The 15000-nt window shown below is 41.8% G+C and overlaps 2 protein-coding genes across 2 annotated transcripts in view; one reads left to right on the forward strand and one right to left on the reverse strand.

Annotated features, from left to right (window-relative positions):
- LOC308079209 (epoxide hydrolase 1-like) overlaps nt 1–15000 on the forward strand; it is a 526014-nt gene that overhangs the window by 304435 nt on the left and 206579 nt on the right. The window lies entirely within an intron of this gene.
- On the reverse strand, nt 4832–13774 carry LOC308082443 (C-type lectin domain family 4 member E-like). The gene is made up of 4 exons (XM_080424195.1): nt 13542–13774; nt 9013–9114; nt 5348–5451; nt 4832–5120 (listed from the first exon to the last, which is right to left on the reverse strand). The coding sequence occupies exons 1-4, from the start codon at nt 13578–13580 to the stop codon at nt 4970–4972; spliced, it is 396 nt and encodes a 131-aa protein (XP_080280321.1). The 5' UTR covers nt 13581–13774; the 3' UTR covers nt 4832–4969.

Below are 15000 nucleotides of genomic sequence, written 5' to 3' on the forward strand. Positions count from 1 at the left end.
GATCACCTGTCATTCTCCACAGTGTTCAGTATAATGTGCTTGCCATTCTCCACGGTGTTCAGTATAATGTGGTGTGTAGACCTACTGTGATCACCTGCCATTCTTCACAATGTTCATTATAATGCGTGGTTGTGTGCTGTGGTCAGTGCAGGTTGTTGATTAAACAGTAGTCTCGCGAGCCAGACGTTGACTCCCACAATGTTCAAATGCTTCCGTCATAAAGTCTGGAGCACGGAGGCTCTGAAAATGATCCTGGGATAAAGTGGATGTGACATCTCCTCCCCGCTGTCGTTTTGTCTTTACTGTCGGCGGAGATGACAAACAGCTTTCGTTCTCTGCTTTCGGGATGTGTAGGTGTAGTTCCAGACTCTATAGCATTCAGAGATTGTGGAATAGTTGTCTGGCTACACAAGACTAATTATACAGTGATATACCACAGGGAGGGAAGCAAAGGAACCCAAAGTTCTGCTTGTGGTGAGGCAGACTGTAGGGCAACAGCTGGACGACGCGTTTCGAATCTTGGGTCTTCAACAGGGTCTTAACACTCAGGGTGATTAGTCACTCTTAAGTAAAGGCTGTGGATGCCTTAGCATCAACAACTGACGTCATCACATGCAAATAAATACATCAATACATAATATACAATAAATACATAATACATAATGCACACCATAAGTGACAAAACCAACACCAATATAAACTGTTAACTGGGGAGACAGAAAATGCCCAATCATCACAGTATCATAGAGTCAGCTATATAAGAACGGCAATTTTAGGCTTGGAAATGTAGTGGCTTGTAGAGTGACAATCCAGAAAGTCTCCCTTTGGAGCAGTTTCTTTACACCTCTAATGGCATTAGGGATGACTTATATGACTGCAGCTTTAAGAGAGGAGGGGCTCCCATGTCCTTCTCCATTATAGTGAACAGCCATAGGATATGTTTATAGTTTTTCGTTCGGATGGCAGTTTTATGCTCACCCAATCTTCTTTAAGCCATCTTTTTGTTCCACGCACATAGAAACAGCCACACGGACATTCAAGACGATACACCACAAAAATGGTGTTGCAATTAGCAAAGTGATTGATTTTTATATCTTGTCAGTAAACACATCAGTAAAACTGTTTGTTTAAGGTACAGTGACCACAGGATAAATTACCAACAGGTTTTTGTAGCCAAGAAGCTTTTGATGGTAAATGGCTGTGTACCAGCTTGTCCTGTAGGGTGGGGGCTCTCCTAGGGACAAAGGTGGGAGGGTCTGGATAGATTGTTTGGCACAAAATAGACATTTGGGTTATATGGTCTTTTTTGTTTTTTACACAAAAGAGTCTTTCTGTCCATAGTTTTAACCTTGTGGTATGATGTTTCTAACTCTTGGTGTTAGATTCCTCCCACAGGGAGGGATCTACTATCAATGCATGGTCATAGATAAAACACCCCAGTACCTACACAGTAGTAGACAAACTACACAAGTAGTAAATAGAAACAAATGTGAAAATAGCTGATCTACAAGCTCACAACGCGTCACAATGTTGAAATATGGCTTAAATTGAGTGTACAGTTGGAAGTGTTCCAAATGAGATGGTTTCATTTGTACACTCTGAGGATTTTACTGCGTATATCAAGTTATAAAGACTTCAAGTGTATTATTGGGATTTTATCAATGGATAGCTCTGGTCCTTGATGATGTTTGGCTGAAACCGGTGAAAAATGCTCTATAAACACCCACCTGTGAGCTCATGACATCAAATTACTGTGGCAAGCAAATTGCTTCAAAATGGCCAATTTTGTTTGAATGTTGAAATAAACGGTTTCTGATCATTTTAGGTGAGACATCTCTCCATCTGCCTTGCAGGTGTTCAGTATTGATCTGAATGTAAAAATCGCATAGCAACTTTCCTTGTTTGTTGCAGGCAGTCAACTACTTTCTTGTAGGAATTAATTTGTTTGATTGTGTGTATAATATTCATGTTGCCATATTCAGTAACCGTTTTATAAAAGCAATAAGCCACATGAGGGCAGAATTGAGCATGAAGTAGTTGTAGCTTTGTAACATGGCAGCTGGACAGCAGCCTCCAGGCATCAGGGGGGGGGGGCAATACCTTTGCACCAAAAAAGGAAAAGACAACTGAATAATATGAATTATTAATTATTAATTGATTAATTAATCATTGCACAATTTTCCTAACATTAACCAGATAAACACTTAACCGTGAACATTTTGTTTATTTTTGTTGTCACAGTCTTATGGCCCCCAACCTTAAGTCATTTTTACAATTGTGGCTTTCTGCATATTTGGTTAAATAACCTCTGACTACAAGGGGGTTTTAGGTGTGTGTGTGTGTGTGTGTGTGTGTGTGTGTGTGTGTGTGTGTGTGTGTGTGTGTGTGGGGGTGTGTGTGTGTGTGTGTGTGTGTGTGTGTGTGTGTGTGTGTGTGTGTGTGTGCGTGCGTGCGTGCGTGCGTGCGTGCGTGCGTGCGTGCGTGCGTGCGTGCGTGCGTGCGTGCGTGCGTGCGTGCGTGCGTGTGTGCGTCCGTGCGTCCGTGCGTCCGTCCGTCCGTCCGTCCGTCTGTCTGTGGTTCCATTCGGAAGTGTGTGCCATGACGTGTGTGCCATGACGTCAAAAGCATTGCTTCGCATCATTGGGTATATTCCATATTCCGCATATGGAATGTACGCCCAATGATGCGAAATGACAATTGATGTCATCAGATGTACACAGAGAAAACCAGAGACATAGGGTACTTTTTTGAGCCACCAGCCACACACACACACCGCGCTCAGTTGTGTCGTTCGGGTAGCCTGGCATGGCCAGACTAATATCAATGCGTAGATATTAGTCTGGAATCTCTGTGTGGAACCTGCATTTCCGAGGGGCAAATTAAAAAAATGCCTCTGCATGGTGATAAACCCACCCCATATTTGAATAATGGGCCATTTTGCAATGGCAGATTTGTCTGGAACCAGGCTATCGTTCGGGCGCATGCTGACTCAGCACAACATTGAATGAGCTATACGTCTATAGCACGGCTGTGCGTGTGTGTGTGTGTGTGTATGTGTGTGTGTGTGTGTGTGTGTGTGTGTGTGTGTGTGTGTGTGTGTGTGTGTGTGTGTGTGTGTGTGTGTGTGTGTGTGTGTGTGTGTGTGTGTGCACCAGTCTGCGCACGTTTAAATTTCCCTCGGGTCTCAGACACTGTCCAGAAATTATGATGTCCTGGCAGAGGACAGAACTGCGCGTGTGTGCGTGCCTGCCTGCCTGCCTGCATACCTGCATGTGTGTGTGTGTGTGTGTGTGTGTGTGTGTGTGTGTGTGTGTGTGTGTGTGTGTGTGTGTGTGTGTGTGTGTGTGTGTGTGTGTGTGTGTGTGTGTGTGCATGCGTGTCCTGGGCATGACGTTAACATGCCCCCTTGTAACTACCATCGTCAATGTAGTAGGTGCAGTGGATGCATTTGCAATTTCTGTGGACTGTAGCTCGCATAAAAGAAGGCACTACTCACCGGTGGAATCTACCAACAGCTGACGCTACCTGACGGCCCCACCTGACGGCAATAGACCCAGCGGCCTTCCAGCGGTATGTCCGTCCGCTGTCGGAATAGCAACGGGTGGACTTCTAGGCCCATGAGAACAAATGAGGCGCAGTTTACGGAGCTAGTTCAGGCCAGGCAACTCAAGGGATTGTGCAAACCGATCAGGTGACTATAGTCACATGCACTCTTCTCCTGGTCGGTGGGTTATAAGTACTGCTCTGCCTACCTGTTCATTCTGGCTGCGCTGTCTTGCTGCGCTGCTGCTGAGATCCTGCTGTATCTGCTGCCTTTGCTTGCCTGCGTATGCTGCTGACCATGAATAGTCTCATCCCACCGCCTCCCCGGCATCCACCTGTAGGCTCTGTTTCTAGATCCCCGTGGGGGTCTTTATTCATTCCCTGTAAATGCTATTTGGCATGTAACAATTATTAAAATGTTATTCTTACAGGGAGTGAATGGATTCTGAGCCCTGATGCCAAACTATGCTTCTTTATGCTTCCTATATCTATGCTCAAGCTTGCTCAATAAATATTCTAATCCAATCCAAGAGTTGTCTGACTGAACTACAGAGAGCGCTTTAAAACCAAGCAGCAGTGCAAGACAAATAACTTTGTTTCCCCTGGTGATCCAGCCTAGGACATACCCCACAGACTAGTTGTTGGAGGGTTTCGACAACTTGGGAAGCCCAAAGACGAGGCAGAATGGAAAGGCTGGCAAAGTATTGTGCTGTCTCTGCTGCCATGTATCATATGGCGGAGCCGCCGCTACTTGTGCTCATGGAGTGCTGAGTGACATGCGTGTTGTATCATGAGGACATATCCATGAGTTACCTTTACTGCACCTAAAATATTTGTCTCCCTGTATGCATTCCCTTTAACATTGTTAAACTGTGTGTGTGTGTTTGTGGGAGGTCATGCATGGCCACTCACAATGTCTCATTTTCTTTCTCTCTCTGCTGTTTAATTTCACTCTCTCTATCCTTGCTGTAGGTCACAAAATCTAAGAGAGAGAGAGAGAGAGAGAGAGAGAGAGAGAGAGAGAGAGAGAGAGAGAGAGAGAGAGAGAGAGAGTGAGAGAGAGAGAGAGACATGTCTATATGCCAAAAGGTTTATTATTATTATAATTATATTTGACAAATTCAATATTTTTAATAAATGTAACTGGTAACTTGCAGTGTATGTGGTCATGTACTCTTGTATGTGTGTTACAACATTCACTGTTTTAAAAAACAGTTCCTTCACAGTACAACACCCAGAATGTAACATACTTTATTCATTCATTAAAATGGAACAGATTGCTGTTAGATTCATGTTATTCACATTAGATTCATGCAACGAACCAAAGCAAAAACACACACAAGCTACCACATGTAAACACACCCAACATTTAGCTGTAAAAACACACCAGATAACTATTACTGTATATTGTTAAGATGTTGTAATTTCAGCTGATAACTCTTTCACAGATCCACTGGTTGATGTCAAAACATGATAAGTCATTCCATCCTCTAGTGGGTTTGCTTAAATTAATAAACTCAGCACAGTCTTCTTCTTCTTTAGGTCCCTTGTTATCAGGCTGAGGGTGGTACCAGTACCTGGTGAAGAAGGAACATTTAATTCTTAACAATACAAAACGTTTTTTTTTACTATTATTTTTTTATCATGACCTCAAATTATAATTTAGGTATTAAACAAATTAACTGGATAGTGAAATAGTAGGTTTGTATTTTATCATAGCATTTAATACCAATTAGACAAATGTAGAAAAGAGGAAATATGTGAAATTCAATGAACATATTTATAAGAATGAAGATGATGTTACGTTGGTGTGGTCAGTGGTGTTCCATCTATCCACTTAAAGGATCCTTCAACCTCTCTGTCAGTCAAACCCAGCCACACCCTCTGGTTTAAACGGTTAACAAGGTCCTGCACAGAAAAAATGCTGGTTAGTGGTTACTGAAGTACAAACTGTACAATAGATATATGTCTATAAGTGGTCTATAAGTGGAACAGGATACAGTAGGGCTGGACATTATATCAATATTATATCAATATCATGTTATGAGACTAGATACCTCATCTGAGGTTTTGGTAATATCGTCGAGTGTTGTCTATTCTTGGTTTTAATCACTTATTATTTTATTATCAAAGGTAGGGTAAGTGATAATAATCAGATAATTTTTTCAGCCAATCAGGAGAGAGTACCCATCTATTGTATTTTTTATGGTGTTCCAGTTCCAATTTTATCTGCTCATTTATTTGTGTCATCACACCAATTTCACGTGTTTAATCTGTATCCTGACTGAGTTCTCTATCCTGATTGGATAAAACTGGTAACCCGACCTGAAAATGCATTTTCGGTTTAATAAAGAGCTGCGAGACATTGAGACTTTTAACGAAAGAAAATCACTTACTTATTATTCTACACTTACAAATTTGTCAAAGAATTCCCAAGGCATCACAATGCGAAGCCATGTGAGCTTGTGCATTGGCTTTTTTCTTATTTTTTAACTTCAGAAAATAATAATAATAACCATAATAATAACAATAACAACAACAACAACAATCATCATCATCATCATCATCACAATACAATATTAAATTACACAATATTGATATCAAGATATTTGGGCCAAGAGTTTATTAGACTTTGTCCATATTTCACATGTGTCACGGGATTCACTAATGTACACATACAGTATACACACACGCACGCACGCACACACAAACACAGACACACACACACACACACACACACACACACACACTACATTACATTTACATTACAGTCATTTAGCAGACGCTTTTATCCAAAGCGACTTACAATAAGTGTATTCAACATAGGTAGGGAACGAAAACTACTAATCACCAGAAGTCTTTAGTGCATTTTCTGCAAAAACAAGCAACCAAGAGTATACCGAGCGCTAAGGTAAAAGTGCAATATATCAGCTACCTATTTCCTTAAACAGATGAGACAAAATAGCTAAGTCAAATGAGCATGAGCTAAAACAATTCAGTGTATCGACTAAACAAGATCCAATAAACAATACAACAATAGAAAACAAGCGTTCGTACAACTAGTTAACAACAAGTAGGTCAGGCAGAGAGGAAGGGTAGTGTTTCCTGAAGAGGTGGGTTTTCAACCTGCGGCGAAATATGGGCAGTGACTCTGCTGTCCTAACATCAGTGGGAAGTTCATTCCACCACTGTGGGGCCAGAACAGAAAAGAGTCGTGACCGTGTGGATCGGCCAGAAGGACCCTTGAGTGATGAGGCAATCAGTCGCCCCGAGGTGGCAGACCGAAGTGGTCGGGCAGGGGTGTAGGCATCGACCATAGCCCGGAGGTAGGAAGGAGCTGTTCCTTTCACTGCCCTATAGGCTAGCACCAGGGTTTTGAACTGGATGCGAGCCGCTACGGGGAGCCAGTGTAGAGAACGGAGAAGGATGGTTGTGTGGGAGAACTTGGGGCGGTTGAACACCAGACGAGCCGCAGCTTTCTGAACAAGCTCCAGAGGTCTGATGGCAGATGCCGGAGCACCAGCGAGGAGGGAGTTGCAGTAGTCCAGGCGGGAGATGACGAGAGCCTGGATGAGCACCTGGGCTGCCTTCTCCGTGAGGAAGGGGCGAATCCTCCTGATGTTGTAGAGGAGGAATCTGCAGGACCTTGTCACTGATGCGATGTTTGCCGAGAACGTCAGTTGATCGTCCAGGGTCACACCCAGATTCTTCGCAGTCCGAGTTGAGGTCACCACAGCATTATCAATGGTGATGGCCATGTCTCGGTGTGGACAGCCCTTCCCCGGGAGGAACATCAGCTCGGTCTTGTCCAGGTTGAGCTTCAGGTGGTTTGTCGACATCCACTCCGAGATGTCAGTCAGACAAGCAGCAATGCGTGCCTCCACTTGGGTATCAGAGGGGGGGAATGAGAGGATCAGCTGGGTGTCATCGGCATAGCAGTGGTAGGAAAAGCCATGGGAGTGGATGACAGCACCCAGAGATGTAGTGTAGAGAGAGAAAAGAAGAGGACCCAGAACCGAGCCTTGGGGAACCCCAGTTGTGAGTCTGTGTGGTTCTGACACACTACACACTATACCTGTTTTTCCTGGCTCTTTATGACCATTAGGTCTGATTGGTTGTCTCTACAGTATTGTCTGCTCTCATTCCAGGTTTTCTTCTCAGTAGAGATGTAATAACATACACCACCATCAAATGTAAATCCACTTGATTCTATGACAACAAAATGAAGTTTTTCAGTTGTTCAGATTAATGAAAAATTATGAACAACATGATAGGCCTATAACAATGAAGAACTGACCACAAAGAAATCTTTTGATGCCATCTGATGAGATAAGGTTGTTATATCTGGACTGTAACTGTTCGAAATGGGTCTGTAGATTGGCTTTCTGTTCAGTCAGATGATCATATCTGGACTGCATCTCGTCGAGGTCTTTGGTCAAGTTGTTATATCTGGAATGTATCTGATCTCGGTCTTTGGTCAAGTTGTTATATCTGGAGTGTATCTGATCTCGGTCTTTGGTCAAGTTGTTAATCAAGTCCGAATCTGCAATAAGGAGAAATTTGACAATGACATAAAGGGCCATATTTTTGGGAAACAGGTGAACCGGCCGGCATGGGGACAAATGTTTAGGCTGAATATATATACAATTTATATATGGAGCGATGGCGTTGCTCGCCAAAATAAATGATTTACATTTTGCCGTTGGCGTTTGGCGGACGGTCGGCGTTCGACTTTCAGGTGGTTGCGGATGGTGCACTCGCAGGTTGAAGAAAGGTTGAAGAACGGGGGGGAGGGAACGGCCGTTTTTCACGCAAGTGGTGACGTAGAAGAAAGCGAGCGCTCCTTTTTTAATCTGACTATGACATTATATATATATATACATACAGTTGATATATACAGATAGATGTATTAAACCACTGTCAACCTGGCGTCACTGTGTTGGGCATGTCATAGGCTTTTCCCCCCCTCCAAAATCTAAAAATAATCTGTGTTTTGTGTGATCTTTGAGACATCTGTCTGGACACATCTCCAGCAACTAAAATGTGCAGTGTGAGAATAGCAATGGACGTCACGATTCACTCTACACTGGTAGACCTGGTCCAAGCAGGTATAGTAGGTGGCAGATGAAGGAAGAAATGGTCAAAATTTGGCCTGGACCACTGCCGTGGCAGTCCAGGCATCTAGGCTACAATGTAGCCTGACAGCGTGTTGCGGGTTCTAGTGTCGATCCCAACGGTCTTTGCTGCATGTCACTCCCCATCTCTCTCCCCATGCATTTCCTGTCAGCCTAGTGTTCTATCCATAATAAAGGCATAAAAAGCCCAAAATAAAAAAAAAGATAATAATAAAGAAATGGTCAGGGTTCGGCAATTTGCCTGCACGCCTCACACCAATCCACCTGGCCCAAAATAGTATTCTGAACAACAGCCATCAACACTATGTATGAATGTTTACAGATTGACACTCACGGTATATGACCAGACCAATGATGCCAGCCAATAGGAGAAGACACAGCAGTCCCAGACACACTGCACCAGCTTTGAACCCATTCTTCTTTGGCTCAGCAGAGTCTGAAAAACATATGACAAACCTTTGAGGTCACTTTGTTCCAAATAAGAGATTTAAAATAAGTGACACCTGTAAATAAGTGATGATGCTTTATGACAGATAACAAGTATTTTTGTTCTTAATTGACCAAGTAATATCACAGCATGAATAGTAGTAGTAGTTTAGCTTGAAACAGAACATATCAGTTGTTGATGCATGTGTGTCAACATATCATGTGTAGCCTTATTCAGTGCAAAGATTTCCGATGAGACTAAACCATTTTAGAACGTTGCGGAAACAAACCTGCAACCAGATTTAACCAGTCACAAGATGACCGGTTAAACACCAGCTTGAGTCTCATGTGAATTGCAAGCAACAAGTTGTTGCAATACATTTCTGATTACACACACATAATTGCTCACTCACTCACACACAGAGACACGCTCGTGCTTGCGTGCACACACACATGCAGGATTTTATGTTCAACAACATAGCATGTAATTAAACAATAGAAAAGAAAGGTTGTGACCTTTCAGTTTCTCTCTCTCTTTTGTTTTAATCTCTTCCCTTCCTCTCTCTATCTAGACAAATATACAGTACACACACAAATACACACACAGTTTAGTGATGGGTGCGGGTCCATCTTTTTCCAGCGCCCGCCTGACCCCTGGCAAGTTTGGCAACAACATATTTAAATCAGTTATGCTAATGAATTGGTCAGTTAATTTAACACTATATAATGAATCTCTTGAGTCTGTATTTTGTGAAATAAATGCATATGCCATTGCTATTGTGTATCAAATCAACTGACAGATGTGATCTTAAGTTGTTTGTGCATGTGCGTGAGAGAGGAAGTGAGAGTGAGTGAGACAGAGAAAAAGAGAGCGAGCGAACCGAGAGAATGGAATGGAGTTGATATGAGTATATACATGATAGAATAGAATGGAATAGAATAATGTAGGTTTCTATAGAAAGTGTAAATTGATCCTTGCTCAGCACCTTGATGTGGACTCTCCAGTTTTGAAATGTTATAACCACAGTTTGGGGGATACCGTTGTGGTTGCAGGTTTCAGCTCGGCTAGTCTCAAATCTTTGATCAGAACTTGGCTTAATGGCCTGTTTAAGCAATGGAACATGATAGGGTTTGTGTTATGTACTTTACGGGACATGGAATATAATTAACATGACTGGAATGTACCTCACAAAGCATAAAGGCTTTTAATAGTGTTTAGGAATTAAGGTGGAACAGGTGGTTGCTATGGTAAAACAGGTGGGGCTTCGGCCATAGGTGGGTGTTACCTTATTAAAGATGACAAGTGTTTTGAGTGACGCAAGCACATCGTAAATTACCCAAGGCAGAGCACATGGAATTTATGGATAATCTAATCCAATAAATAAACTAAAATCACAGCCACAAAACTAAAGATGTTTACATGAACAGAACCTGAACTCTATTGTGCTTAGTTGGTCATTCAGAACAATAATACATTTCTTCAGTTTAAAATAAATGTCCCACTGTTCCTTCAGTGTGGGATTCATCATGCCACCGCAGAAGTCAAGTGACTTTGAAATCACATTGTTGTGCTAGTTACTGAAAACCAGTAACTAGTTACCATTACTAGTTACTTCATTTAAAAGTAACTCAGTTACTTTACTGGTTACTTACACCAAAAGGTAATGCGTTACTGTGAAAAGTAACTTTTTAATTACTTTAAAAAAAAGGGCTCCCATTATTGTCCTTATAGCCTTCATTTCAGTACTGTTATTGCATTGGAGAATACTACAATCTGTTGATCAACTTGACATGCATTTGCGTCACTGAACTCTGCTAAGCAATGTGGTCTATACCAGGGGTCAGGCTATAGGATTGTAATCTGCTGGTCCTAATGTCCGGAATGGTTTAAATTTATCAGACATCTGATAAAAAATACCGGTCATAATTATGTTTAAGCATTAATTACAAGCAGGTGCGTAAATACAGCCTAACACTTAGGCCTACAGCATTATATTTTGGATTGAGCTATTTGAACATGAACCATGATGAACGAGTAATATACACATTTTATATACAGTAGCAGGGTCATCTTGCACAAATACATTAATTACCTACACTACCATTTGCGCCTGGCAATCTCTGCTTCTCACCCATTGACTTGCATGTTAAATGATGGCTTTTCCCCTTAAAAATAATCGATTGTTTCAGGAGCAAGAGCTTCAAAATCTCTTCTAAATCTAGTCAACAAGGCCTGCAGTAGGCTATGCACTGGAAAATGTGCATGACATTATTTCAATAAACAAAAAACATGGGAAATGTTAGAGGGAGTAATAGCCATGGATACACGACGGTCGACTGTCACGACCGTCATGGATGAACTTCAACCTGGTGTTTGCACTTTCTCCATTTATGGCCCGTACATCTACATAAACGTTCATATTTCAAATATAAAGTGCTTATCCCATGGCCACGGATGTCACATGTATATACGGGCTCTCAGAAGTACCTGTATCATCCGTATTGTTAAATAAAAAGCATTTTAATCTGATCGGTGGCCATTTTCTCCATTTGCTTTCAACTGAGTGACCCTATCGGTTGGTAGGTGTATTGCACTCCAATACATTATGAGAAAATGGCCACTGATCGGATTAAAATGCTTTTCATTGAACAATACAGAATATACGGGTACTTTTGAGAGTCCCGTGCATAATTGTAACATCCGTGGCCATGTGGTAAGCACTTTATATTTGAAATCTGAACGTTTATATAGATGTACGGACCGTAAATGGAGAAAGTGCAAACACCACGTTGAAGGTGATCCTTGACTGTAACAGGAGTTTATGTACCGCAGGGACTGCAGTAGCAGTTAATAAATAGACGAACAAATTAATTAATATACTTTAACGTGCGGAATCCGAAACAGGCAGCGCTGTGATTCTGAATTTTGTTACAATTACGGTGATTAGTAGCCTATTATTGACACCACCTGGGCGAGTGAGTCGTGTAACTTTCCCGACGTTAAAGGGTAAGACCACTTTAGTAGAGGTTTGGGTTGTGTAGTTACCTTGCCATGATGTAACTCCAAAGGTGTGCAAGAAATCAAAAATAATTTCTCCATTGATTAGGAATTGATAATTCAAAATATGCTCCTCATTGACTTACATTGTACGGTAAAACTGCTCTCAAAGTCACTCTTTTAGCACATAAATGAACCCAAACATAGCTGATTCAGACAATATAGAGCATCACCAAACCCAGTAGGCCTACTGTTTGTTTTTTTAATAAAAATGTCAACTTCCTGTTGATTTTACTATTTGAAGATCTGGATCCGGATCCACCAATCCAGTCCGGGTTTTCTACTTATTAAAAATGGCAAAATCAACAGCAAGTTGTCATTTTTATTTTAAAAAAAAAACAGTACTGGGTTTGGTGATGTTCTATATTGTCTGAATCAACTTAGTTTGCATTCGTTTTTGTGCTAAAAGAGTGACTTTGAGAGCAGTTTTACCATACAATGTAAGTCAATGAGGAGCATATTTTGAATTATCAATTTCTAATCAATGGAGCAATTATTTTTTATTTCTTGCCCACCTTTGGAGTTACATCATGGCAAGGTAACTACACAACCCAAACCTCTACCAAAGTGGTCTTGCCCTTTAAGCTGTGTGTGTTCAACAACACAGCCATGAAGCCTTGCAGTTTAAGTGCAGATTTCAGCTTGGGAAAAGCAGCCTCCAACGGGTTTGGGTACGTGGTTCATAGTCACCATTGCGTTATCGTGGTATTCCTAATCCCAGAAACACACACACGCTGTTAAGAGAGAGAGAAAGAAAGAGCGAGCGAGAGAGAGAGAGAGAGAGAGAGAGAGAGAGAGAGCTTGCAAAGCCGCTCACAGCGCGTCTCCGCATGTGACACAGACTGGTGTAAAGTAAATAAGTACATTTACTCAAGTACTGTACTTAAGTACAATTCTCAGTCACTGTTCGCCTCGCTGTATATATAAATACTATATAAAAAATAACGGAGTAACGCACCATGTAGTAACGGTAACTGAGTTACTGAATTAAAAAAAAGAATGCGTTAGAGTACTAGTTACTGAAAAAAGTAACGGCGTTACAGTAACGCCTTACTTGTAACGCGTTAGTGGCCACTGATCGGTGGCCACTAACTAAGTGATCACTTGTAAGGCGTTAGTCCCAACACTGCTACTAGTACAAGTTCACAAGTTCTTTTGTAAACTATCACTTTAGTTGGCCTGAAAATCATCAAGCATCATTTTGGCAGCATCTACAGAGTACCCGTTTCTGGGATGTATTTATTTTACACCATGGACCACCTTGACATTTTAGTTGGGAGAATTCAAGTACGCCCACTTCTCCACACAACATTACTACACCACTGCCCTTGAATAACATCATAGATGTGTTAGTTAAGTATTGTAGCATTTTATTTTACCTGCATTCTGCTCTCGTGCTGTGTTCTTCTGTCCAGCATCCTGCTGTGTCCCAGGGTCAGGGTCAAGGTCGAGGTCGTCTGCGGTCACATAGATGTCAACTATCCTCTCCTCCCTCTCTCCTCTGTCTTCATTGTCTCCTCTCTTCCCCATCTCCACTTCCCTCGCTTGGCCATATCTGACTTTCTTTGTCAGGTCTGGCGTGGCATACACATCCTCAGACATTCTAGAATGATCTTCAAACTACGATAAGCAAGAGGATAACATGTGCAACATGTTGGAAATCAGACAGAAGTCATAAAAGAGGAAGACAAACTTGTCTATTAACGGAAGATGCTGTAGTTCTCACTGTTGGGCATTTGCATGAGATAGAGAAGTTAACCACATCCTCAAAAAAGACTTCACACCTCTCAGAAACAATGAGTTATCAGAAGGGGGAAACTAAATGACCTTTTCTAGCCTACAGCCTTAGTAATGAATGAGAGGGGGGAGGGCAACTGGTTTGTCGAGAGATATATATGAATTATGTATAGTAGGCATAAAAAGGGGAACTTTCTCCTATGAAGACAATGGGGCAGTTATTCAGGCACTGGTTTTGTTCCTATGTGTGTACATGCCTGTCAGGTTAGACATCATTGAGCAAATGTCACAGGAAATGACGTCCACTCTGCTGTGGTGTTCATGCAGCAATGATCTTGGTCACTGTTTCTCAACACCAGGGCTGCAAATGGACCCTTACAGGTTTGTAACTGTATGAGTTTAATTAACATTGAGGATTTTACAGTATAGATTGGGGTCCCAGAGATTTAAAAAAATGTTATAATTTAAATCAATTTGGAGGTCTCTGATGGTTAAACAAAAGAATAGGAACCGCACACCGTCTGAATCTTGCAAAAAAAAATGTAGCTCTTTATTCGACGTTTCGGTCGTTAGACCTTCATCAGGACAGACAATGGCCTGATGAAGGTCAACGCGGCCTCCTTCACAATAATTGAAATCAAAACATTTAAGAATCACTGATCTTGGTGAATGTACAGCTATCAATAGAACAGTCTGTGAATGATGACTGTGGCTTTGTTCATGTTCCTGCAGGTTGTAGGGCAGTGCTACTCAACCCGCGGCCCGCGGCCCGCATGCGGCCCCAACGCAGCGTCTCTGCGGCCCGTCATGGTCAAACCATGACGGTTTGACCATGACGGATTTTATTTTTAAAATATACTTTTTTTTATTGTGAAGCAAGATAAGGGGTAAGGGTAGGGTAGGTGCCCTACCTTGGCTCCAAAAAAATATATATATATCAAAAAAATAAAATCATGAATTTGCACTAATGCAGGTGTAAGACCATTGTGTTTGTATTGTGTTATAGGTATAATGCATAGTTTTCTATGCATTTCGGGGGTTTTGGGGGGTTTGACCCCCATTTTTTTTCCGGCCACGCAGCTTTGCCGCACGCCCAGGATA

This window comes from Gymnoscopelus braueri (assembly GCF_963280865.1).
Source record: "Gymnoscopelus braueri genome assembly, chromosome: 3".
NCBI classification, from domain to species: domain Eukaryota; kingdom Metazoa; phylum Chordata; class Actinopteri; order Myctophiformes; family Myctophidae; genus Gymnoscopelus; species Gymnoscopelus braueri.

Excerpts from the sequence above, each read along its gene's own strand:
- LOC308082443 (XM_080424195.1), bottom strand. The coding sequence starts at position 13,580 with ATGCTGGACAGAAGAACACAGCACGAGAGCAGAATGCAG. Across the intron at positions 5,452-9,012 it reads CATTGGTCTGGTCATATACC|GACCTTGTTAACCGTTTAAA; the intron begins GTGAGTGTCAAT and ends TTTTCTGTGCAG. Across the intron at positions 5,121-5,347 it reads ACACCACTGACCACACCAAC|GTACTGGTACCACCCTCAGC; the intron begins GTAACATCATCT and ends CTTCTTCACCAG.